This window comes from Pleurodeles waltl, chromosome 4_1 (assembly GCF_031143425.1).
Source record: "Pleurodeles waltl isolate 20211129_DDA chromosome 4_1, aPleWal1.hap1.20221129, whole genome shotgun sequence".
In the NCBI taxonomy this organism is placed as follows: Eukaryota; Metazoa; Chordata; class Amphibia; order Caudata; family Salamandridae; genus Pleurodeles; species Pleurodeles waltl.
Window position 1 is genome coordinate 1,016,369,623 of NC_090442.1, and position 27,813 is coordinate 1,016,397,435.

The window sequence follows — 27,813 nt, forward strand, 5'->3', positions numbered from 1 at the left end:
TGTAAAAAAAGCCTTAAAACAGTTTATGTAATTATACGGAGGGCTTAGGGTTAGGCCTACAATAAAAAGCTTTTAGGGCAAAACTGATTCCACTCTTTACTTACACATCGTTAGTTCTAATTGAAATGAAAGTAAAGAAAATAGGAAGATATCTAACCCAAATGCTCGTCTCTTATGAATTTTCGAAACACTACCCCACATGCAAAGATTAAACTCGGAACTAAACCTTCCATCAATTGAGGTGGCCTACTTGACTCAGAAAATCAATTACTTTTGTGACGGTGCTACTGCAAATGCGGATTCCTTAGAGTGTTGATACACAAGAACTGAAACACAATACCTAGATTAACTCTTGACTCTCTGATCAATTTACTGCAGCTCTTCTTGATACTAATTTGCTGACTATTGAGGATCTCTTGCCGTTGCCCCAGTTTACTTCCAAAACAATTATCAGGGAAAGCCTTCAGGAATCTTTCGCCGGAGAGACTTACTAAAGGCATCAACCTACAAACATACGGAGCCAGTTATGGAAACTTACTTTCAGCCAAATCAAAAGTATATTGATTCCAATCTAGAGATATCAATAAAACAACGCTTTCTGAGATTCTGCTTATTGTGTATCTAATTTAAATTGTTTGAAAACCCCTGAAACTTGATTTCAAGCTTCCCCTACCTGTAGACTTTGTAATTACCGAAATTAATCTTTAGATCATATTGTCTGCCTCTCTCCTGGTCTGAGTGATATCCATAGAAAACAGTTGTTGCCCTCCTTCAGGCAATTATCTCTGCACACTTTGAAGGAGGCTACTACAGCTTACTTCCACTTACAATCAAACTCCTTTATCAGGAAACTGATAAGATTTCTGGACATAACTAATGTCTGGCTAAAAGCAGTAGACAGCATAGCTAAAGAGTACGTAAAGGTAACAGCTTAAATTGTAGGAGTCATTGAACAGCAGTACATCTATTAATCTTCACTATGATCCTTATGAATGATAACCTGTAATTTAGTGATTATTTTATCCTTTTATTTTCTATTCTTTTTATGTTTTTTATACAATAAACATTTTAAAACTAACCTACTAAGGTGGGCATTTGTTTCTGGTACCATCAGTGAACCTGTTAAGGTACAGCAATGGCATCTTTGCCCACAAATAAAGTATGCCAGTGGAATAATTCCCAAGTCTGGCAAAATGGAGGCATTACAGTTAAAAGACAACACAAAAACTCGGTGACATCAAGCATGCACAAATTATTAAACACCATTTATTATTGCTTATCGCTGAGAGAGTGAGACCATATCAATTGCTTAACTATTAGGGTGCCTTTGAGAAACAAAATATGAAAATTCAAGTTACTATATCCCTGATTGTGGGAAGCTAAGTGAAGCCCTTTTATTTGTGGAGGACAAACACGACAACATTAAAGGAAGAAGCAATCACTGCATTAAAACGGGTATGATCAGAGAATGGCATGGTGTCGGATGTTTTTTTTAGATTATGGGCATGCTAAAATAACTTGAGAGATATTTACACATCTTCTGCTGGATGTAGACAAAGATGTTACTCTCTAAATTGTCTTGCTTTGTATCTTACAGATGGGGAACCCAAGGAGATTTCACCACAACTCACCCACGGCCTATTGTCAAAGTAAAGCTTTTTACAGAGAGTACTGGAGTGTTGGCACTGGAAGATAAGGAATTAGGAAAGGTCAGTGTTCTTCTAAACCATTTCCCTACCAAACGTATATTAATGTTGAATATGAACATCACTTTTATTAAGAAATGCATTTTGTGTACAACATTCTCGTATGAGTATATATTCCAGCTCAGTATTTCCAAAGAAAGATGTGCATCACTCTCCAAAGGGCTTTGCATTTTATTGTGTACTCTGGTCTTTGTTCCATTTTAGCTAAAGCTTTTCAAGGCCCTTGTATACCATACATATTCCTTGTCTTTCTTAAACCTCCAGCAGGTCTACCACTTTTTTTTTATTCTTCCAAGAAGATGCTGGATGTGATGCACATAAACTGTAATCCAGAAGGGTTACAGTTTATCCAGTCATAAATTATGATCTTCAACTAGTATTTCCCTTGGGGTTTGCCAATGACCCTCTGCTTTTTCTCAAAAATTACTGGGGATTGTGTGTGGAAAAGTGCCCATGTTAAGTGACTTGTTCGAGGATAGGTCTCTGGGACCTGTTCGGCATTGATGATCAAACTCTCAATGAAGTGCTTCCATGGGGCTTGGGTGGCAGGAACACAGCTCCTCCTCCTTAAAGAAATGGAATAAAGGTGGTGCCCATAAACACTCAAGTCACACCGATGTTTGCAGATGAAACCCACATGAAAACAACTGTAGAGACTTAACTCAGTGACAATAAAGGTTTATAAATGTTGTTGGTGATATACAGAAAGTGTTGAGTTCTGACACAGGGCCCGCTGAGGCATGTTTAGATCATGTAAAAAATGTATCTCTCGGCGAAAGAATATCTGCCCGGCAAGATCCAAAGAAACTGAGAGATAAAAGAGAGTACATAGAAAATCCTGCAGCACAAGAGAGCTGTAAACTGGAGCTGTGGTGGGAAATGGGGGAGGGGTTACAGATAAGGCAGTGACTATTGATGTTGTCCACGCCTTTGTGCAGTGGGTGGAGGGAGCAGACCTTTTGCCAGTGGGTCCACACCTGATATATTCTTTCCTAAAAAGCAATCTTAGTTTCTTAGGCATTGTCCCAACCACCCTCCTAGCAATTTCAGAAGGAAAACCCCAATCTTTCTTCAAGGAAGAGCAGAAGGCATCATGAGAGGAGAGCAGCTGGGCAGGCCCATTGTTCTTTTTACCATATTATAGGGGTAGTAGGAAGCCCATGTTCATGTTGTCTCCTTTCCTCCATGCTTCTACGTGTATTCTCACCCAGAACTTCCATACCTTTTTCCTCGTTGCTCACTTGTGTTACCAAACTCTTTCTTCAGGTTTGCCTCATCTTTCTTCCCTCTATCATTTCTCATAGACATGCATACATGATCTCTTTTTTCCTTAACTCTTCTATTACAGCAATTTTCCCCTATGCCCATCCTCTCCTGTACAATCTTTCTCCTCACATTTCTGATTTACAATCTATGCTTCCTCTCTAAGCCCCCCCCATCTCCTATCCTTTTTTCAATGGTTCAGTCCTGCGTCACAGCCTAACTCCTGCTTCGTCAAATATTTTTTTTTAAAGTCATTTCATTTAACTGAATGAGTGAATGGATGGAAGCTGTACATAGCTTCCAGTGACTAGTGCAACAGAGAGGACATGGAAGAGAAGAAATAGTGCTATCACATTGCTATCTAGTGCCCAAAGATTGAGAGTCAACTGGGAGTCTTATCTCAAATTATTCTTTTTCACTTGGACAATCCATGGTGTAGCCACCAAAAGTGGTTTCAAAGGCTGTCACAGGCAGTTTCAGTCAACGGTGCATCACTAAAGGGGATCATCTACAGTGTCCTTCTATGAAAACATTTGGAACCTCACACAACGTGTCCTCAGAGTAAATAACCAGAGCTTCAAAAATGTTACATTAATCACCTTTCCAAACCAGTAAAATATATTCCTCCTAGAAGTACCACCACATATGTTTTGCTTTAAATTAGGACTCTGTAATGAAAGCAGATGTTGTGAAAAATCAATTATCATTGTTTCTGCCATTAGGTGCTTTGCCTCTGAACCGTAACTTACATTTTGATTGGGACTCTTCTAAAATGTGCACAATATCTCATGGTATCCTCTATCTGGTGTTCGCCCTAATCACAAACAAATGGTTTCTTACACAAATTAGATACTGTAGGGTTCTCATAACAGATAAAATAAACATGGTGTTGCGCTTTGGATAAATGACACGATCTCCACCACTGCAAGCCTTAAGATTGGCAAAAATATGGTCCAATGTACCAGAGCACCCTCAAATTCTTTCGAGTTTCTCTTTTGTGCCTCATCATACTGACACACACTGATGTCCTTGTGGCACTTGTGTAAATAGTAAGGTAAATCGTGTACACAACAAATATTTATAGTCTATATAACACCACAAATCACCTTGACCCTGATTATGAGCCACCTGTTAAAATTCCTTTTCTTTCCCTGCCACAGAATACAAGGGTTACAATGGGCTTTGGAAATTTCTCATTTCTGCATGGTCAAACTGGATTTTATTTTCCTATCTGCTAAACCCTATGTTTGCTGGCCAAAGTACACTGTGCACATTATCCTTTTCTAGCCAGTGGTGAAGTGCTTGTGGTCCTTCTTCAAACATGGTAAAATTGGTATACACTTGATTGGTTTATTTAATGTTCCTATGTGCACCTAGTATCACATGGTACCAAGTGCAGCCAAGCTCTATAAATTAAACGCTGCCAGTATACTGCAGTGCTCATTCTGCCATTCACTGCAGTGGCACTGTGAAACATGTATCCTTGCCTACCATTGCAGCCTGGTTGTGTAGTTTTTGACCTGTCAAATAACTTCTTTTAATGGGCCTAAACCTTCCTTTTAAATATTAAGTCACCCCTAAATATGGGCCTTTCTGCCAATAAGGTAGGGTGTATGGTATTTGAAAGCAGGACATGTAAAAGCTTAATGTCAGACGTGCCCTAAACTTAAAGTGTAATAGTCCTAAAAGCTATTTTCACTGTTGCAGGGTTCGGTTTTCCATAGGACAGCATGGGTATACAGTATTAAGTTTACTAAATGTTATCCTTGGGCTTTGGCTGGGAAACATCTACAAATTTCATTTTTGAATTTTTGAAAGCCAGTCTATTACACTGGTGAAGTTGAATTTGTAATAAATATTTTGGAAAGATGACTTATAAAATGTGACCTTTGCCCTGTCTAAATCCTTGGCAGCTAAATGTGCATTATGGTCTCCCACTTCATTGCGGTCAGTGTCAAATTGTGCCGAGGTCCACTTCCACTGCAGTCTTCAGCATTTTGTGCTTCCTGCCATTATTTTTACTCAAAACCTTGAAACATCATATCTCCTGTTGCCCTAATTGACTTTTTGTCATTATTTCGTCTTTTTCTTTATTAACTTTTGCTCTGTGTTTCTGATTCATTTTGGAATTGTAATCTTTTTACATTTCAACTATATTACTCTTTTAGTATTGCATAAATACTTTACACATTACCCCTGACTTAAGCCTGTCTGTTCTCTGCCACAGCTACCAGAAGAGTGTTGAACTCAGGTTTTTTTTAGAGACTTTAGTAGTTCACCCTCACAAGGATTGTGATAATTACTTGAGGTGGCAACTTACCACCTCAGCTAATAACCCAGTTTCTTGCAATGGGGATTACACGTTTTTGGGGAGTAACATACAAAAATCAGGGTATTTTACTGATTCTCACATGTTTTCCCACTGGAGGTCCTGATGTGATGTTGAAGGTCGTTCCAAGATGTGGCAGAGATGAAAAAATGAGAATCCTCCTGCCCTGCTCCTGCAGATGTGGGGTATTTGCTCAAGGTGGACTGAGGCTGAGCACAGATGCCTTGTGGGTTGGTGGAAGCTGAGGTTGTGTTTGAGATAGGCAGCTCTAACATTGTGAAAAGCTTTGTATGCATGGGTGAGCTGTTTCACTTGGCATCCCTTCTGGATTGGTAGCCAATGTAGCTCTGGTGGGGCGTGATGTATGTGTCATGGAGGGTGGTGAGGATGAGTTGGTGTCAGCATTCTGGGTGGTCTACAGTCTTTGTATGAGTTGATTCATAATGCCGGAGTAAAGTGTGTTGCCATAGTCTAGTCTGCTGGTGATGAGGTCATGGGTGACCTTGCATCTTGTGTTGGTGTGGAGCCAGTGAAATTTTGGAGCATGCGTAGGATAAAGAAGCAGGAGGAGGTGAAGGAGTTCACTTGTTTGGCCACTGTGAGTCTGTTGTCCATGACGATACTGAGGTTTTTTTTGTGTAGTGGGTAGTGGTAGGCTTGGTCCCAGGTTTGTTGGCCACCAGGACTCCCCCTGATGGAAAGCTCTTGTTGCTGAAAATCAGAACTTGATTTTTATCTGTGTTGAGTTTTAGGCAGTTGTTTCATCCAGGTTGCTATGTTAGACATGCAAGTGTTGACGTTTTTCCTGGTGGTTTGTCTGTGAGGGAGAGGATGAGCTAGGTGTTGTCTGCTTAGGATATAATGTTGATTCCATGGGATCTTATGACATGGGTGAGTGGCGTCACATAGGCATTGAAAAGGGTAGACCTCAGTGATGATCATTAAGGGACTCCGCAGATAAGGTTCTTGGGTTCAGAGATGTAGGGCGGGAGCCTGATTTGCTAGGTCCTACCTGAAAGGAAAGAGGCCAGCCAGCTCAGGCCAGGACCATGTATTCTGGAGTTATGGAGTCATGTGATGAGGGTGCTGTGGAAGGCGGTGTCAAAGGCTGTGGAGAGGTCTAGTAGTATGTGTGTGATGGTTTCTCCTTTGTTCATGATGGTCCAGATGTTTTCCATTGCTGCAGTGAGAGTGGTTTCCACTGTGTAGTTATTGTGCAATCCAGACTGGGAGATGTCTAGAAGGTGTTAGTTTTCAAGATGGTTAGAGAGTTGTTTGTTGATAGCTTTCTCTATGACTTTGGATTTGAAGAGCAGGAGTGAGATGGGTCTGTAGTTGCTGAGCTCTTTTGAGTTTGCTGAGGGTGTTTGTCAGGAGAGCTGTGATTTCTGCGAGTTTCCAGTTGTCTGGGAAGGTTGCACTTTGGTTGAATGTGTTTATGATGGTGGTGAGGTAGGAGCTGATCAGATTTCCTCCTAGGATGAAGATGTGGTGGGGGCAGGCGTTGGTGGGGGCCCCAGAGTGGACTGTTCTCATGATTTCAGAGGTGTCTTCTGGGGTGATGGGTTTCCAGTTTGTGATCTGGTGGTGAGAATCTGGTTGAAGAGATCTTGTTTCTTTCTTTAGGGTCATAGTGGCTGTAGATGTTGAAGATTGTGTTGTAAACAGTATAAATTTCTGTTTTGTGCTTTTTATACTTAACAATTCTTTCTCTGCTCATGCCACTGCTGTACAACCTATATATGTCAATTGGCCACCCTTTATTTCTTCTTTACTTCCCCATTTAAATTGTGTAGTATCATAGATAGAGCAACACCGCATAGTGCCGTCCAGTGTTCCTCATACAAATCAGTGGTTTAGCTAGGGTGGGATGGGTTCTAAAACATTAATGGAACACGTGTTCCCTAATAAAGACAGCTCTAATTGGGGTGCTGGTGCAGTGAGTTACTCTCATGCCTGGGCCCCGGTGCTGCTACACCTGCTGTGCTAGTGTTAGCTTAGGCCCTCCTACCAACATTGGGTGCTTATTCTTTTCTGTATGAACTTGAGTCTTTGAATGTCAAGCGTAAAACCTAAAACCCCATGCGTTTATAAACCATGCATCATACACTACGTAAGAAAGTTGGAGAAATAGCAACAACGTTGTGAACTTGCTTGCTACAAACCAGCCCAGGGTCTTGGCACAATACTCTTGTCACACTTCTTTAAGTGTTACTCCTGTGCAGAGAGGAAGTACTATTAATAGTAAATCGAATAGGAAAAGAAATATAGCCCCTTCTTATAGCCACGTGTAATTAATGGGATGGTTTGCAGTGGCCAGGGGTATCCGTTGTGCTGTAATTTGTTTTCAGCCAAACACACTCATTTCCCAGGATGGAGAAAAGCCCTCCCAGGTGCCTACTTGCTTTTCTCATCTGTCACCGGAGCTGGCTCCTGTAGAGCCATTAATTCGACAGAGGGTGTCACGGGAGGACAACTTGTTAGCACATAATATGCAAACGCCAATTTTTCAGCAAAGAAATTGAGTCCGTATTGGAAAGCCGTCTGCTGTGATGAGCTGACTCAATTGGTGTTTCAGCTGTGTCCAAGATTTGACAAGCTTTGATAATTGCAGAAGCAATAAAATGCCACAGTGGTAGCAAGGCATGCGGGGAAATCAGTGTATATTTCTGGCTTCTGTAATAAGATATTTTTGTCACTGACAGGTAACATTAACCCCAACATCGAACAGCTCCAAGTCGCCTGAACTGCACAAAATGGTTGTTCCCAAAAATAGTCAGGATTCCGATTTGAAGATCAAATTGGCGGTGAGGATGGATAAGCCAGCACATATGAAGCACAGTGGGTAAGCCTGAGACACACACTGGCACAATCTCGTCCAATACTGTTCCTATGTCTCCGTGAACTCTACATTCTATGTATGTGTTGCTATTTAATGTGTTTCGAAGCAACCTGTGGAGCAACAGATGATTGTCCATTATACAGATGCACAATTACATTTCATATATACACTATCTATTTATCTATATATATATATGTTTCCCCCCCCAACCCCCCCATAAGCAAGGTCCTCCTCCTCCCGGTCCAGCACCACCAGGCACAGATAAGCCCTCATTTTATTTATTTTTTTGCATGTTAATAACTTTACCACCATTTGCCGAATCGCCACAAAACTTTCCAAATGTATTGCTTTTCCTACATCGATGAAGGATGTAAAGATTTGCGAAGATTGGTCAAGGGGGTGAAAAGAAGGTGGGTTCCTGTAGGAAAGTACCATCTTGCCTGGCATGTTACCCCCATATTTCACTGTATATATGTTGTTTTAGTTGTATGTGTCACTGGGACCCTGCCAGCCAGGGCCCCAGTGCTCATAAGTGTGCCCTGTATGTGTTACCTGTGTTATGACTAACTGTCTCACTGAGGCTCTGCTAATCAGAACCTCAGTGGTTATGCTCTCTCATTTCTTTCCAAATTGTCACTAACAGGCTAGTGACCAATTTTACCAATTTACATTGGCATACTGGAAGACCCTTATAATTCCCTAGTATATGGTACGGAGGTACCCAGGGTATTGGGGTTCCAGGAGATCCCTATGGGCTGCAGCATTTCTTTTGCCACCCATAGGAAGCTCTGACAATTCTTACACAGGCCTGCCACTGCAGCCTGAGTGAAATAACGTCCACGTTATTTCACAGCCATTTACCACTGCACTTAAGTAACTTATAAGTCACCTATATGTCTAACCTTTACCTGGTAAAGGTTGGGTGCTAAGTTACTTAGTGTGTGGGCACCCTGGCACTAGCCATGGTACCCCCACATTGTTCAGGGCAAATTCCCCGGACTTTGTGAGTGCGGGGACACCATTACACGCGTGCACTATACATAGGTCACTACCTATGTGTAGCTTCACAATGGTAACTCCAAACATGGCCATGTAACATGTCTAGGATCATGGAATTGCCCCCCCCCAATGCCATCCTGGTATTGGGGAGACAATCCCATGATTCCCCGGGTCTCTAGCACAGACCTGGGTACTGCCAAACTGGCTTTTCAGGGGTTTCACTGCAGCTGCTGCTGCTGCCAACCCCTCAGACAGGTTTCTGCCCTCCTGGGGTCCAGCCAGGCTTGGCCCAGGAAGGCAGAACAAAGGACTTCCTCAGAGAGAGGGTGTTACACCCTCTCCCTTTGGAAAAAGGTGTTAGGGCTGGGGAGGAGTAGCCTCCCCCAGCCTCTGGAAATGCTTTCATGGGCACAGATGGTGCCCATTTCTGCATAAGCCAGTCTACACCGGTTCAGGGATCCCCCAGCCCTGCTCTGGCGTAAAACTGGACAAAGGAAAGGGGAGTGACCACTCCCCTGAGCTGCACCTCCCCTGGGAGGTGCCCAGAGCTCCTCCAGTGTGCTCCAGACTTCTGCCATCTTGGAAACAGAGGTGCTGCTGGCACACTGGACTGCTCTGAGTGGCCAGGGCCAGCAGGTGACGTCAGAGACTCCTTCTGATAGGCTCCTCCAGGTGTTGCTAGCCTATCCTCTCTCCTAGGTAGCCAAACCTCCTTTTCTGGCTATTTAGGGTCTCTGCTTTGGGGAATTCTTTAGATAACGAATGCAAGAGCTCATCAGAGTTCCTCTGCATCTCTCTCTTCACCTTCTGCCAAGGAATCGACTGCTGACCACGCTGGAAGCCTGCAAAACTGCAACAAAGTAGCAAAGACGACTATTGCGACCTTGTAACACTGATCCTGTCGCCTTCTCGACTGTTTTCCTGGTGGTGCATGCTATGGGGGTAGTCTGCCTCCTCTCTGCACTAGAAGCTCCGAAGAAATCTCCTGTGGGTCGACGGAATCTTCCCCCTGCAACCGCAGGCACCAAAGAACTGCTTCACTGGTCCTCTGGGTCTCCTCTCATCACGACGAGCGAGGTCCCTTGAACTCAGCAACTCTGTCCAAGTGACTCCCACAGTCCGGTGACTCTTCAGTCCAAGTTTGGTGGAGGTAAGTCCTTGCCTCCCCACGCTAGACTGCATTGCTGGGAACCACGTGTTTTGCAGCTGCTCCGGCTCCTGTGCACTCTTCCAGGATTTTCTTTGTGCACAGCCAAGCCTGGGTCCCCGGCACTCTAACCTGCAGTGCACGACCTCCTGAGTTGTCCTCCGGCATCGTGGGACCTTCCTTTGTGACTTCGGGTGAGCTCCGGATCACTCCACTTCGTAGTGCCTGTTCCGGCACTTCTGCGGGTGCTGCTTGCTTCTGAGTGGGCTCTTTGTCTTGCTGGACACCCCCTCTGTCTCCTCACGCAATTGCCAACATCCTGGTCCCTCCTGGGCCACAGCAGCATCCAAAAACCCTAACCGCGACCCTTGCAGCTAGCAAGGCTTGTTTGCGGTCTTTCTGCACAGAAACACCTCTGCACGACTCTTCACGACGTGGGACATCCATCCTCCAAAGGGGAAGTTTCTAGCCCATGTCGTTCTTGCAGAATCCACAGCTTCTACCATCCGGTGGCAGCTTCTTTGCACCCACAGCTGGCATTTCCTGGGCATCTGCCCACTCCTGACTTGATCGTGACTCTTGGACTTGGTCCCCTTGTTCCACAGGTACTCTCGTCAGGAAATCCATTGTTGTTGCATTGCTGGTGTTGGTCTTTCTTGCAGAATTCCCCTATCACGACTTCTGTGCTCTCTGGGGAACTTAGGTGCACTTTGCACCCACTTTTCAGGGTCTTGGGGTGGGCTATTTTTCTAACCCTCACTGTTTTCTTACAGTCCCAGCGACTCTCTACAAGGTCACATAGGTTTGGGGTCCATTTGTGGTTCGCATTCCACTTCTAGAGTATATGGTTTGTGTTGCCCCTATCCCTATGTGCTCCCATTGCATTCTATTGTGACTTTACATTGTTTGCACTGTTTTCTATTGCTATTACTGCATATTTTGGTATTGTGTACATATATCTTGTGTATATTTGTTATCCTCATACTGAGGGTACTCACTGAGATACTTTGGCATATTGTCATAAAAATAAAGTACCTTTATTTTTAGTATATCTGTGTATTGTGTTTTCTTATGATATTGAGCATATGACACTCCTAGTTCAGCCTAAGCTGCTCTGCTAAGCTACCATTTTCTATCAGCCTAAGCTGCTAGACACCCCTCTACACTAATAAGGGATACCTGGACCTGGTGCAAGGTGTAAGTACCCCTTGGTACCCACTACAAGCCAGGCCAGCCTCCTACAGTTCCCAAAACGTGTTTAGGCACCAATGCATTTTTCCATACACTTTATACTCCTGTGTAGTGGGCAAATATCTAGTCTGATTTCCATGAAATTTGGCAGGATTGTAGATTATGGTATACAGATGATCCCTGTTGGTATAACAGGTAAGTAGGGTAGTTATTTTTTACGTTTTTAAGACACTTAAACTTAGTGATATCTGTTGTCAGTGTAGTTGAACAATCTTTCACAGTATTTTTCAAAGCTACTGTGGTATATAGCAATGACAAGGCATTATGTGGCTGGCCAAACACTGACTTCACAAATATTAAAGGCAGCCGTGTTGTTTTAAAACCATTTCTCCTGTGTTCTGGGTTAAGGCCTTAGATATAGGTAAGTTACAAGTTAGATCATTTTTCCTTACCTATTACCTCTTAAAGTGGTAATAGATAGGGAAAATCACTTAAAAGTTTCTATGTATTTTTTAAAAAAATATAGAGGGTCCCGCAGTACTTCCTAGCAAGTACTAATGTACTAAAAAAAAAAATATGTTAACAAATTACAAATAAACCCCAGTGTACCTATTCCACCATATGCTATTTAACTGTATGCCACTCCACTCTACGCTACTCAATTATGTAGCACTACACTCCAGCACTCTACTGTATGCTGCTACACTGTACACCATGCTACTCAACTCTATGCCACGCCACTGTACATGTGCACAGTGAAAGGGGAAGCCCTATAGTCCTGGGAGCCGGGGCCAATCAGCAATACAGTAAACCAATGGTCCCCTCATGGGAAATGCAAGGCTCAACTTCCTTAGTGGTTTTCAAAAATCAATAGATTGGTTTTATATGGAGTCAAATCACATTTAGTTGCTACAAAAACATTTTGAAGATATATACGAGATATAAATCAGGTTACATTGCATCACAATAAAGCTGCTCAAACAAAAGCAATGCAGTGAAAGTGAATATGTGAATTCAAGTGTGCAGGTGTTATATACAAAGCATATGTACAAAACTAGGGGCTGACAAGAATATGATTTTCAAAAACACCACTTTGTATCAGAGTACTGTGTATTATATCATAGGTAAAATCAGTCCTCTAGTACATTTGTCAATGCTTCAATCCTATAAATCACATTATGTGAGGGTCATCGCCAGCACCACAGATATCAAGGTAGCACCTAGAAAGAGAAAATGATCACATCTCACTGGCATTTAACATTAGCACAATGTGTTCACTTCTTCCATTTTGGGAACATACCAACAAAAGGCAATAAATCAAGATGTGTAGGTCTTTAAGCCTTTTGATGCTTTGCATTATTCTTCTGCGATGCACTAGAAAGTTGCATTGCTAGTGAGTTTCCTGAAAATAATAAATAACCAGAATGACAATAAGATGTGGAAGGACAGGATTTCAAGAATTAGAAAAAAAGAGAACATTTGTCTTCAAAGTAATTTATCAACCCAAGGAGAAGCAAACATTATATGAAAGTATTTGCCAGCGCTGTCAAGGGATAGGCACCTCACAAAAGTTCTGCAAAAGTCAAGCATCATCTCAAAAGCAAAAATTTATCTATGTGGAAGATAGTTTGGAAAAAGGTTATCTGGAAAAATATTTAGTATATGTAGACTTACCAACCCCGGAGCAAAATAAATTTGTGCTTCAGCACCATCAAAAAGATTGGTATGGGTCACTCATGAGGATCTTTAATGTGAAAAACCAATCCACTCAGTAAAATAGGATTCCGGTAAAAATGACAGCATTCAGCCATAGCAAATATGGACTGCAAAGGATTTAGACAAAACACTAAATTAAACCAGTACCCGAACTATACTTTGTGTGATCAAAAAACAAAGGGCCCACAAATAGAAACAAAATTGAGGAAAAAAGAAATTCTTTGGACTGCACAAATTCCACTCTACTTCTATGCTATTCTATTGTACGGCACTCCACTTCACTGTATGCCACTGCAATGAATGTTATACCAGTCTACATCACTCCACTGTATGCCACTCTGCGCAACAGCACCCTGTTCCACATCAGTACACTCTGTGCTATTCCTCTCTACACCACTCCAAGTTATTATCTACCCCACTACACCTCCACTAGTACACCACCAATGTAACAATTATAACTTGCTCCTTTTTCAATGCACTAGTTATACCCTTGCACATTACATTACTTATACCATGTGAAATAATAGCATTCATAACAACACTTAAAACATCTCAAATGACATGATTTGTGAGTACACAGTACATGATAGAGTGGCAGGTTATAGTTAATGTAGTGTGACGAGTGAAGTGACAAGACTGTGTACATAGGTGCGCTACTTAAAGTAATTTGAAGTTGGTGCATACATTCTAAATTTAAATTATAACTGTAGCTTTAGAATTTCAAATGTTTGTATAGTTGGGGTTGGAAAGAATAAAGTATATATATATACATATATATGTATTTACTTTAAAAATGAGGTTACAGGGACGTTATAGCTAGGTTCAGATTGTACACATACAAAACCCTAGAAATTCAGCTTTTATAGTTGGTTATTTCAAGTAACTATAACTCATGCCCTAATGTAACTAAAACCCACACCCTCGCCATGCACAGTTTTCTCATCAATAATTTTACTACAGATGTTATAGTGATGTTATCAATGACGTCATAGAAAATGTCATGAGTGATGTCATATCTGTGTTACTTAGTAGTGCATGTTGAGGGCGCGATTTATAGTTATCTTAGGGCACAAATTATAGTTACTTGAAATAACTCTAACTATAAAAGCTGAATTTCTTTGGTTTTCTGCATGTACATTTTGAATCTAACTATATTGTTCCTGTATCCCTTGGTTTTTAAGTGAATTTCTAACTTTTTAAATTCCATTTCCTAACTATAACGTCCCTGTAACCTTAGTTTTTTTCAGTGAATTTCTAAGGTTTTATTAATGTTATGTAAGATGCCCATCGCAACGCACGATGGTGGGGGGAGGGGTTGGACTGTCCTGGAATTGTGGTGCCTCCACCCAAACTTGCTTCTCCTGTCCCCTCCTCCTTGCCATCCATTGTCCAAGTCCATGCCTCTGCTCTCTCATTATAGCCCTGTGTGGCTGTTCTGCCACTACCCTTCCCTCCCACCCTGAACAGTTAGTTTACAGCCCCATCCACCTCCTCCCTACCGTCTGCTGTCCCAGCCATGCACCTCCCTCCCGCTTTGCATTGCCCGATGTGCTGCTACTGCCCTCCATTTAGCTTGATGTCCCTGCCCACTACTCTGCCCTCCATTGTCCAATTCTATGCCCCATCATTGCCATCCTGCTTAGTCTCTGTGCTTAGCTTGCTGCCCCTACCCTTCTTCCTCCTGCCCTACAATATATGTGTTAATGCCCCTGCTCCTTCCTTTTTTGCCCACCATGTTCCAATAAATCAATAAATTTGTTGAGCGCGCTACTCACCTGGTAGGGTTTCAAGGCGCTGGGGTGGTGGGAGGGGGTGCTACTGCTCGAAGGAGGCTCGTTCTGATAGAGACGCTCTGCAGAATGCATTAAAGAACCAAGCTACTATAATAGCCAGTAATCAGTTGGTCCATGAAATGGCCCTAGAGAAACTGACTGAAACGATTGCTACTGATAGAATACACCCAACAGTACCCAGCTCCATACATCAAAAATATCAGGAAGGGGAAGATCCAGACTCCTTCTTTACAAATTATGAGAAGGTTTCCATATCTGCCAACTGGCCACATGAGCGGTGGGATCAGTATATCGCACCGCTATTGACAGGTACTTTACAATCGGCCTACCAAGCTGTCAACCCAGGTGGTGACACCTTATGATGATATAAAGAAGGCTATATTAGAACGGGTGGGACTAGATAAGGAGAGTTATCGTCTATGTTTTCGTCATACCAAATGGAATCCGTCAGAGAGTCCCTGAGCTTTGTTTATAGAGTACAGGATGAGGGATGTAAATGGCTGAACCCCACAGAATGTACCAAAGTGGAGCTCCTACAAGCCCCTTTATTAGAACAATATTTAGATGCCCTACCTGCGAACACAAGAAATTGGATAAGACAACATTCTGATGTTACTATTCCTTCTGCGATTGAGCTAGCCTGTGCATATCATAGAGCACCGGAGTTTCGTGTGACACAGGGAAAAAGCCTACCATTATTTCAAAAGGCTCCACACCCTTCACCACTCATGAAGAATCCTATGGGATTTCCCGTAGACAAAACCCCAACTGTCATTTCCCTCTTAAGGAACCCCTTTCAACACCTCAATGTTATAATTGTGTGGAATGGGGCCACACAGCAAGGAATTGCCCCCATAAACACCCAACCCCTGAACCAATGGAGATCGGTCTGGCTAGAGAGAAGGTCTTGTGAGCTGAAGGAAAAACTCCTAGTTACATGACCAGCCTGACTGTAAACCACATACCCAAAAAATGCCGGATGTAGCCAGAGCGTTGTTAATGAAAATGAAATTGTTAATGAAAATCTGATTACTAGGGAACAATGGTTACAGAAAGAGACTGTGGTCATAACATGCTTACATGGGGACAGCAAGAGATATCCAGTGGCAGAGGTATCGATAAACTGGAGAGGATGGGAAGAGAAAGTCAAATTAGGAGGGATTCCCGCTCTAGTAGAGGACATTATTATAGGTACTGATTACTCTGCCTTTCAGTACCTTTTGGATCTCATCAACACACAAAATCCCATGAAGTCATAGTTACAAGAGGCACGTTTCTCCCAGGAGGACATTGTACAAACTAAAGATAAGTATTAAATAACCAAAAGGCAGAAAAGGAACCAGAAAGCAGAATACCGGTTGAATAAAAGAAGTAAAGAGGTGGAGAGTGTTCCCGAAGAGAAAAGAGTACTATCCGATTCAGAGGAGTTCTGAGTATGCCAGAGGGATGACCCTACCCTCAAAAACACTTGGACTACAGCCGTCGCTGACCCTACAGATCAGGTGGGTCCCTATTTTCTGGTCAAAAACAGGTTGTTGTATAGATGTGTTCAACAACAGGGGACCACCGGGGTTACAGGGAACAGGTACTGTATTTAGCCCATGGTCAGGTAGGGGGAAGTCACTTCGGTAGAGGCAAGATAGAAGAATACTTACTACGCCGGTTTTATTGGCCAGGAGTATTCAGTGACATCAGGAGACACTGTCAAGCCTGTCCCAAATGTCAATTGGTTAACCCCAGTAAGGAGCCACAGGCCCCACTATTCCCATTACTAATAATAGAAGCACCTTTTTCCAGAGTAGGAATGGACTTGGTGGGTCCACTGGTAGCTTCATCTAAGGGTTATCAGTACATATTGGTCGTTGTGGATTATGCTACCAGATACCCTGAAGCCATCCCCCTCACCAGTATGACGACCAAGAGCATAGCACAAGCTGATTGGTTTCTTCTCTAGAGTGGGCTTCCCTAGAGAAATGTTTACTGACCAAGGAACCCCCTTTATGACCTGCTTAATGGCAGAAGTCTGTCAGTTGCTAGGAGTCCGACAAATACGCACCTCTGTCTTTCATCCACCGATGGAGGGACTGGTAGAGAGATGCAATAAGACAATCAAAGGTTTGTTAAGAAAGACCATAAACGAAACAGGAAAAGACTGGGAAAAAAAGTTACCTTTAGTCTTATATGCTATCAGGACTCATGTTCAGGCATCCACTGGACATAGTCCGTTTGAACTGTTATTTTGGAGACAGCCACGAACACTGTTAGATATGGCCGCAGAGCAATGGAAAGAGACAGAGGAAGAATTTTGGGATATACTGACATATACCAGAGAGTTAAAAGAAAACCTACACTCATTATGGGAAGAAGTAAGATCCCATCTCAAAGAGAGTCAGGGTAGACAAAAGAAACAATATGATGTGGGCAAGAAATTAAGAGACCTGGCAATAAGTAGCAGGGTCCTGATTCTCTTGCCCACAACGGACAACAAACTTCTGACTAAATGACAAAGACCATACTCAGTTTTGGAGAAAATAACCCCTGTAACATATAGGATTGAAATTCCTGAGGATTAAAACAAAAGCCAAATATACCATATTCATTTGCTAAAAGTATGGGAAGAGAATGATACCCCTACCCCTCCGAACAACACAGCCTTACTCATTATGAAAACAAATCCCTTGGCGATTCCTATACTCCCCACACTAGAGGAAGAAGACCAGGGAATAGAACCATCCTATGAAGTAGAATTAACCGAAGACCAAAGAACCCAAATAGAATTGGTAGTGGAAAAAAACAGAAAGGTATTTTCAAGACCCCGGTAGAACTAATTTGATTCAGCATTGAATTAGAACCTCCGAAGGGAAGATTTCTAGAGAGAAAGCCTATCGCCTACCTGATGCTCGAAGGCAGCTGGTAGAAAAAGAAGTGCAGGATACATTAGAGGCTGGTCTTATAGAGCCATCCACTAGTTCATGGTGTTCTCCAGTGTTTTTGGTACCAAAATCAAAAAGAAGTATCAGATTTTGCATTGACTTTTGCCAGGTTCATTCCATGTCACAGTTTGATACTTACCCCATGCCCCGGGTCGATGACTTAATTGAGCGCCTAGGTCAGGCCCGATTCCTAACTACCTTAGGTCTGACAAAAGGGTACTGGCAAATCCCTCTGAACCCCTCGGATAAAGAGAAGACAGCCTTCTGTACACCTTCTGGACTTTATCAATTCACTGTATTGCCATTCGGATTACACAGAGCCCCTGCCATGTTTCAAAGATTAATGGATTTCATTTTTTAAGACCCCACCAGGAATATGCAGCAGCGTATCTGGATGACATCATTATACATAGACACACCTGGGAACAACACGTGGAACAACTATCCAGAGTTTTACAAGCCCTACAAGAGGCAGGGTTGACCGCAAATGCAGAAAAGTGTAACATAGCACAGACTTCCATCAATTATCTTGGCTATGTCATTGAGGGTGGGAAAATTAAACCTCAAATCGATAAGGTTGAGGCCATCAAACGGCTACCTGTACTTAAAAGTAAACAAGACAAAGGAACCTTCATAGGGATGATAGGATACTATAGACTAAATATTGCTCATTTTTTCAACCTAGCAATACTCCTATCAAGCCTTCTACAAAAAGCATGACCCAACAAGATAACTCACTTGACCAATACCCAGTATCAAAGTAATCTGACGCTCAAAAACCTCCTCTCTACTGAACCCATGATACAGTGTCCCAACTTTAATAAATGGTTTTCCTTACAGACAGATGCGTCCGATCAGGAATTAGAGGCTGTTCTTTCGCAGGAAGATGTTGGACAACCACATCCTATTGTGTACATTAGCAGAAAGTTATTGCTTACAGAGAAGAACTATCCCACCTTAGAGAAGGAATGTTTAGCTATCAAATGGGCTGTTGAGGCCCTCCAATACTACTTGTTAGGAAGGCCTTTCTTGCTCCTCACGGATCATGCCCCTTTAACTTGGTTGGCTAAACATAAGGACTCAAATGCAAGTGTTCTCCGGTAGTTCTTATCCCTCTGTAGGAAAATGGCTCCTTGTTGCAGTTACTCCCCCTCCCCCCACACTTTATGTCTGATATTGACGCTGACTTGACTGAGAAGTGTGCTGAGACCCTGCTAACCAGGCCCCAGCACCAGTGTTCTTTCACTAAAAATTTACCATTGTTTCCACAATCGGCACACCCCTGGCACACAGATAAGTCCCTTGTAAAAGGGACCTGTGGTACCAAGGGCCCTGTGACCAGGGAAGGTTCCTAAGGGCTGCAGCATGTGTTGTGCCACCCTAAGGGACCCCTCACATAATACATGCACACTGCCTTTGCAGATTGTGTGTGTTGGTGGGGAGAAAAATGCAAAGTTGACATTGCATCCCCCTCAGGATGCCATGCGCACAAAATACTGCTTGTGGCATAGGTAAGTCACCCCTCTAGCAGGCCTTAGAGCCCTAAGGCATGGTGCACTATACCACATGTTAAGGCATAGCTGCATGAGCGATATGCCCCTACAGTGTCTAAGTCCATTCTTAGACATTGTAAGTACAGTGTGGCCATATTAAGTATATGGTCTGGGAGTTTGTCAAAGCGAACTCCACAGCTCCATGATGGCTACACTGAATACTGGGAAGTTTGGTATCAAACTTCTCAGAATAATAAACCCACACTGATGCTGGATGTATTACAAAATGCACACAGAGGACATCTTAGAGATGCCCCCTGTATTTTACCCAATCCTTCAGTGCAGGACTGACTGGTCTGTGCCAGCCTATCACTGAGAGATGAGTTTCTGACCCATGGGGTGAGGGCTGTTGTGCTCTCTGGGGAGAGAACCAAAGCCTGCACTGGGTGAAGGTGCTTCACACCTCCCCCTGCAGGAACTGTAATAGCCTAGCAGTGAACCCCAAAGGCTCAGGCTTCGTGTTACAATGCCCCAGGGCACTCCAGCTAGTGGAGATGCCCACCCCGCGGTCGCAGCCCCCACTTATGGCGGCAAGTCCGGGGAGAAAATGACAAAAACAAGGAGGAGTCACCCCCTCAGCCAGGTCCACCCCTAAGCTGACCAGAGCTGATCTGACCCCCCTCCTTAAAAAATCCTCCATATTGGTTTGGAGGAGATAGCCCAATAGGATTAGGGATGTGCCCCCCTCCCCAAAGGGAGGAGGCACAAGGAGGGTGTAGCCACCCTCAGGGACTGTAGCCATTGGCTACTGCCCTCCAGCCCTAAACACACCCCTAAATTCAGTATTTAGGGGCGACCATAAACCCAGGAAACAGATTCCTGACGACCTACAAGAAGAAGAAGGAATGCTGACCTGAAAGCCCTGCAGAGACGACGGAGACGACAACTGACTTGGCCCAAGCCCTACCGGCCTGTTCTTCAGACTCAAAGAACCTGCACAGCTACGCATACTGCGGGACCAGCGACCTCTGAGGACTCAGAGGACTTACCTTCACCCAAAGGACCAGGAAACTCCAGTGGACAGCAGCTCTGTCCAAAAAGCAACAAAGAAACCATCTTTAAAGGGACTCCAGCCTCACTCCGGAAGCATGAGTACCCAACACTCTGCACCTGATGCCCCCTGCTCATGTCCAGAAGAACCAACACCGCGGAGAGGACCCCCAGGCAACTCCAATGATGTGGCCCCCCTGAGACGACTGCTCTGCCCCCCCACAGTGACGCCTGCAGAGAGGATCCAGAGGCTCCCCCTTACCACGACTGCCCGGTAAGAAAGAACCCGACGCCTGGGAGAAGCACTGCACCCGCAGCACCCAGGCCCAAAAGAAACCAACTACTGGTGCAGGAGTGACAAGCAGGCCGCCCCCCTCCTTGCCTAGTCAGTGGCTGGCCCGAGAAGCCCCCCTGTGCCCTGCCTGCATCGCCTGAGTGACCTCAGGTCTCTCCATTGATTCCTACCTGAATCCTGACACCTAATTCACACACTGCACCCGGCCGCCCCTGTGCCGCTGAGGGTGGATTTAGTGTGCCTGTTTGTGACCCCCCCTCAGTGCTCTACACAACCCCCCTGGTCTCCTCCCCGAGGACGCAGGTACTTACTTGCCAGCAGACTGGAACCGCAGCACCCCTGGTCTCCATAGGCGCCTATGCTATTTGGGCCCTACTTTGACCTCTGCACCTGACCGGCCCTGTGTTGCTGGTGCTGGGTGTTTGGGGTTGCCTTAAACCCCCAATGGTGGGCTGCCTATGCCCAGGAGACTGAACTTGTAAGTGCTTTATTTTCCTGAGAAACTAACCAATACTTACCTCCCCTAGGAACTGCTGATTTTTGAAGTGTCCACATTTAAAATAGCTATTTGCCATTTTTGCCAATACTGTGTACATTACTGTCTTAATTCAAAGTTCCATACTTACCTATGCCAAGTACCTTACAATTTATGTACTTACTTGAATTCCGAATCTTGTGGTTCTAAAATAAATTAAGTTAATAATATTTTTCTATGTAAAAACCTATTGGCCTGGAGTTAAGTCTATGAGTGTGTGTTCTCATTTATTGCCTGTGTGTGTGTACAACAAATGCTTAACACTGCCCTCTGATAAGCCTACTGCTCGACCACATTACCACAAAATAGAGCATTAGTATTATCTAATTTTGCCACTATCAACCTCTAAGGGGAACCCTTGGACTGTGTGCACACTATCTCTCACTTTGAGATAGTATTTACAGAGCCAACTTCCTACACCCTCCAACCCTTTATGTTTCAGGCCATACCTACTCCGGGGATCCTTGTTGACTAACGCTGATTATTTATCTTGATATCCTACTGACTCATGGCTACAACAGCCACTTTCTGGGGAAAGCAAGTGTGATGGGGCCCGGGAAGCAACACTGATCGGGCTGAAGTGTGAGTCCTCCAAGTGGACTGCCGAGGACTTGTTGGACGTAAACACAATGGAGCCTGCCTACATCATCAGGGATTCCCTCGAGGGAAGAAAAGCCAAAGGAGGAACAGGGACGTTGTTCTGGGAACAGAGAGGCGAAAGCCGAAAGACGGATGACAGGAGAGAGAGAAGCACAAGCAGGAAGACAGACGAGGACAGGAAGCAGAACGACCGGAGAAGGAGAAACGAGAGAAGACGGCGAGCAGAGACATAGGAGAGAACAGAAGAACTGGGAAGCAGCTGCAGGAAACGGTGTGAGTGAAAAAGCCAGTCACGTCCCTGGAGGGACGTGACTCTTTCGGTACGTGACCGCTTACGCAGCCAGCTTTCAGGACTGGTAGGGGAAAGTCAGGAGGGATGAGGAAGGAGGGCTAGAGCACTGGGAAGCATGGCACTCAGAGTTTTAAAGGGCAAAGACCTTGTGAGTCACTACCCAATAGGACAGAGCACTATTTGAGCACTGTAGTTTTGTTTTATTTGTTTTGGTTTCTTTCCTCAATTTAATCCCAATAACAAAAAGAAATAAAAAACCCTGGAACTGAAAACCTAAACCTACCGAACCTGACAACAGACACTTGGGCAGCAGTAATTAAACCTGCGTGTGTTCACAAAAAGGATTTTTGTTTTCCTTCTCTCCCACCCTCTCTAATCACATCCGAACCTGCATGCATAACAAGGAATAATAAAACTAGAACAGAAAGTGATAAAAAAAAGAGAAAAACACTTACCTGATAGAGGCTTCTTATTTGTTTTCTCCCCTTCTCTCGCTGCCTACATGGGAGTGGAGCACTGATGAATTCCTGATGTCCTATGAAAACAAAGAAACCCTCACATGGGAAGAAAAACAAGAGACATAATACTAATTTACCATCATAGCATACTCTAAAGAAGTACTAGAACTCTGTATTGGGTACAAATAAAGACAGTCTGTTCAATCATTTCATATTGTAGAGCACTTTATAGATGGAATAGAAGCACTAAAGACCTCCCTGAGTACATAGTCCCCTATCACACCCTCCCACCTTCCCAGTGTGGTCAGCTTGCGGCCTCTGATCCCCTCCTACCTTCCCTCCATTATCTGTGTGTATGCCATTATAGTCTCACTGTTACCCTCTGTTGTGTGTTGTGCTTCCAGTGCCCATCCCTCCTGACCTCCATGGTCAGCTTGCTGCTCATTTCCTGCCCCCTTGTCCCCTGCCCTTCTTTTTCCATGTGCATGCCCCTATCTCCTTCCTCCTGCCTTGTCTAGTCCTTTGTCGTACCCCAGGCCCCCTCACTCCTGCCCTTCATGGTCCATTATACTGCAATTGTCCCTCCTGTCTGTCCGGTATGGTCAGATTGCTGCCCTTGCTTCTTTCCACTCTACTCTCTGTTGTCAATGTGCATGGCCCTGGCCCCCTACCTGTAATTTTCGATGGTCCGTTGTGCGTTCACTGTAAGGTCAGTTTGTGCACCTGCCCATCTCCCTCCTGCCCTCTGTTATTCGAGTCCATGTCCCTAACTGATTCCTCCTGCCCTCCATGATCCAATGTACTATACTTGTCAACATTTTGCACTCGGTAAGAGGGAGATTTTGAAAAAAAAACTGGGGAATTAATTTTCCCCATTGACTTAGATTGAAAAAGAGGAGCTGTTAGGCAGGCGACAGATAAAATAAAGCCCTTTTGGGCTTAAAAACATCAGGAGTCTCCTGCCAGAATCGGGTCTGTTGGCATGTATGGTTGTACTGCTACTTCCTCTTCCTTCTGCCCTCAATGGTCTGGTATATAGCCACAGCCTCTCTTACCTGTCCTGCATGGTTGGGTTGTTGCCCCTGCCCTCCGTGGTCCATTGTGCTGCCACTGCCCCTCCCGCTTGTCCAGCGTGGTCAACTTGTTCCCTTTGCACCCTCCTCCCTACCCTAAACTATCCAAGTCTGTTCCCTTGACATCTGCCTCCACACAGTATTCTAATGAGCAACTAGAATGCTAGCATTCTATATTTAATGCAAAAGTGTGGTGTGCCTGACATCACCTTGAAGTATTGAAAACTGTAATATCTAAAGCATTTCTTTTAGAAATTATAAACTTGAGAAGGTCTTATTCCCATAGAAATTATGGTTAATGCTCTAAAAAACTAAAATGAGTACATATTTTCTGAGTTCTCAAATAACAACAAAGCACTTTTAAATTATTTGCTATCTTTATTTTTTTTATCCATTTGATCACTTGATTATATGTTACACTTAGGAGAGATGACGTGGCGTTACGGCCAGAGCTGCAGACTTTGCAACTGGGGTACCAGGTTTGAGTTTTGGTGTCAGCTCAGCCTCCTATGATTCCGGGCAAATTACTTAATCTTCCCGTGCCTACAACCAAAATGAATGTGTCCTTATGTAATGTAACTAATGCTCATGTAAAGCACTCCAATACCTTCTGGTCAAGTGTGCACTACATAAAACTGAAAAAAAAATTTTTTACGTGTTTTGCACACTTCTGTCATTGGGCTACCTTTGGGTGATATTTGTGTTACGTTTGGGCTCTTTTTTTCTGGTGGCCATCTTTGGAGACTTATTTGTTATGACACTCCCTAATTTCCTAATTTATGGCAGTATCCTCAATAGAAAATGTTTTCATTTTTCGACTTTGATTCCATCAAGATGGCATTCAGATGTGCCACACTTTTGGAATGTTAGCAATCTAGTTGCTCATTAGAGCACTTTATTAAAGCTGCTGATCACCAGGGAGTTGTTTGGCAGTCTGCTGCTGGTGTTGAAAGTGTATGTTTCAGTCTGCGTGTCAGAATGTTTTAATAACATAGAAGAGAAAGATATTTGAGAACTCACTTAAAACGTGACCTAATTTTTCTTTCTACAGAACTAACCATCATTTCTATGCCAAAATGAACCCCCTACCTTTGTTCCTTTCTAAGTTAAATGTTTTACGTTTTACCAGCTTGATTCAATCAAGATGGCTTCAGATTTTTGTCATAAATAAGACTGTACACTCTAGTTGTTCTTTAGACCACTCTGGTAGGCTGCAGTAGAACATAAGGCAGTCAACTAACTGGCTGCTTCTGTTGGAAGTACATGTTTTACTGAGAATGTCAGACTTCATTTTTATATGGCTGAGAAAGATAGCGTGAGTTTACAGAAAATATGTTCTCATTTTAGCTTCTGGAGCACCTTCCATGACCTTTCTGGGAAACTTTTGACAAAACAGTTTTCTCTCAAACACGATTCATGAAATTCCAGGAGAAGGCTTTTGCACAAGGTAAAATCACCTTAGAACACACCACAATTCCTAAAATTAGCATGGTACCACCACAAATAATTATATTGTAACTAAAATCTGTTATCACCCTTTATACATTTTCCTTTTTGTGACCCTCAAAACCTTACATTCACCACAATGCATTTCAATGGGGGTGCCATTGTGTATATTGGCCTCAGGATGTCTGCCAGCTCTTCCTGGCTGCAGTGCTGACAACCAGTCAGATCTCACTATAAGATCTGTGCTTAGGCTTCACCCAAATACACAAAATTGTTTTCCTTTAATAACTCTAAAACTACTGAACGGTTTTAGACTAAATAACGAAACGTTTGAAGAGCCACCAAGATTTAGCTTCCTGCCACATTTGGTGTAATTCTGTTCAGCAGTTTGGGCTGTAATCATGTCTATAGACCCTGTGGGAAAGTACATGGGAAAAATCAATTTTGGGACCCCCCCTTTTTTTTGGTCCTGCTTGATGGATCACCCCGAAACTTTCAAGACAACAGCTGAAGTGGCGTACTCATTTTGAAAATTTCGTGAAGATTTATGAAACCGTGCCTAAATTATTGAAAAAACAATAAACGCTTATTCTACGGAAACTAGGTCATATATATATTTATATATTTATATATATAAAAACTTAAGAAGATTAAACTAACATTGTTGTGAGATATTATAAACCGATCTGTTTTTGCTTTTTAAAAAACCTTAGATATTCACTGAAATAGCCAAAGCTTACAGTAACGTTATAGTTGGGTGAATATGTCAGTAACAACAAAAGTTTTTGGCTCCAGAATGGGTCAGTCTATGATCCCACTACCATGCCAAGGGGATTTGGTGACCCACATCCTGTCCCCATTTGTCTTTTTTTTTTTTTTTTTTTTTTTTTTTAGAACTCACAACTGAGCCCCGATCCTAAGATGGCTGCCACCACTTTCTGGGTGGGATGGTAGCAGCCAATCAGATCTTAGTTTGAGATCTGCCTGGATCTGCAGGGGCTTTGTGTCCCCAGATATACAGAGTTTATGAGCATAAAATGATCAAAAACTTCTGAACGAACTTATACCAAAACAGAAAAAGGTTTCGCCTTTGTTTATTTTTGCATTCTATGTTACTACTTAACTGGTTTATAAATATTAGAAATTTGTTAAAATAATGTTTGTTTTAAATTTGATAAACAATAGTTGTTCATGTTGTGATGCATGTAGAATTAATAAGCAAAAACATAAACAGTTATTAACAGATTATCAAATTTCAAACAAACATTATACCATTGTTCTTACATGTATGTTCCAGTTAGATAGTAAGATAGAATGCAAAAGAAAAAACAAAGTCGAAACCTATTGGCCTTGATTCTTGCAGTGATCAGTCAATGCACAGTCCCCTGCATTGACTGGGCTATCCTCTGACCCTGCACTGAGTACCAGCTCATGAAGATTTCTGGCGCTGCATAGGTTTTTGCATTGATCAGGCACTGCACAGGTGCTTGCATTGATCAGGCACTGCACAGGTCCTTGCATTAATCTGACACTGCACAGGTCCTTGCATTAATCTGACACTGCACAGGTTCTTGCATTGGGCTGTATATGATGCGAGTTCCATATGTTAACCACACATTCTCATGCAGCAGGCGCATTAACCCTCTGAGCCATTTTACCCACTGAGACCACCAGGAGACACTCGGTCTATTCTTTTCATCAAGAGTGCAGATGTTGGAATTTGACTCAGAGAAGGAGATACCCGGACAGTTATCACCAGAAGAAGGGGCAGGTGGCTGGTGTCACTACTAGAGATGATGGGTACGTGTGGCAGGGAGAAGGAAGTTGGTGTGTGCTTTTATCACCAAGAGAGGGGGTGTTTTCCGAGTTTGTAGTCAAGGTTGAAGAGGCTCAATGTCATGGTGAATCAGTGGAAGGAGGGTGGAGACAGATGTCTGAGTTTAGCACGGTTTAGCGCGGTGAGGGGTAGGGGTGCGGGTGTAGACTTTTGTAGGGTTTTATCACCAAAGAAGATGACCGGACATCTGATGGTACCATCAAGGGCAATGTGCATGTTTATTAGCATTGTGGCGGATGGGGTTAAGGGTGACCAGGTTAAAGGGAACGATACATGTGCATGCATGTGTCACCAAAGCAAGGCTAGAATGGTATTTTTTGGTGTTTCACTTGGCTATATACCAGAGGAGAAGGCAAGGACACCCCCTGTACAATGTACTGTGCCTGGGGAGATGCCATATTACGTGTACTTCTGAAGCTGACCACAGCCTCTTCTAGTGGCAAGGCCATCTCTATGTATTTCACATTCTCATCGCCTCCTCCGTGGTGGGAGCAAGCCAGGCTTACTCCATGCTGGCTCAATCCCTGACTCTCCCAAAACAAGCCCTCAGTAAGACCCCAAGTCTCTAGGTAGAATGCACTGCTGTCTCTACACGTTTCCAGCACGCATACAACTCCAACCTCCCAGCACCCTTCCTTATCCGTCCATGAATCCCAGCAGACTTGTGTGCATCCCGTGCCCCACCCTGCTACCCACCAGCATGTCTCGGTATACAATAGACCACAGCGTGCCAGGAGCGCGCCTCATCAGAAGACGACATGCGGTAAAGAGGACGACAGTGAAGAAAGAAGAAGGCGGCAAAGAAAGAAGACGTA

General features: G+C 43.4%; 1 protein-coding gene across 8 annotated transcripts in view; it reads left to right on the plus strand.

Annotated features, from left to right (window-relative positions):
• Positions 1 to 27,813, plus strand: part of CADPS2 (calcium dependent secretion activator 2) — a 1,861,089-nt gene that overhangs the window by 549,136 nt on the left and 1,284,140 nt on the right. For all 8 annotated transcript variants that reach the window (XM_069229895.1, XM_069229888.1, XM_069229890.1 and 5 more), the window contains exons 7-8: positions 1,598 to 1,709; positions 8,004 to 8,143. In XM_069229895.1, the coding sequence (XP_069085996.1) occupies positions 1,598 to 1,709; positions 8,004 to 8,143 (252 nt within the window). The remainder of the gene's footprint in view (positions 1 to 1,597; positions 1,710 to 8,003; positions 8,144 to 27,813) is intronic.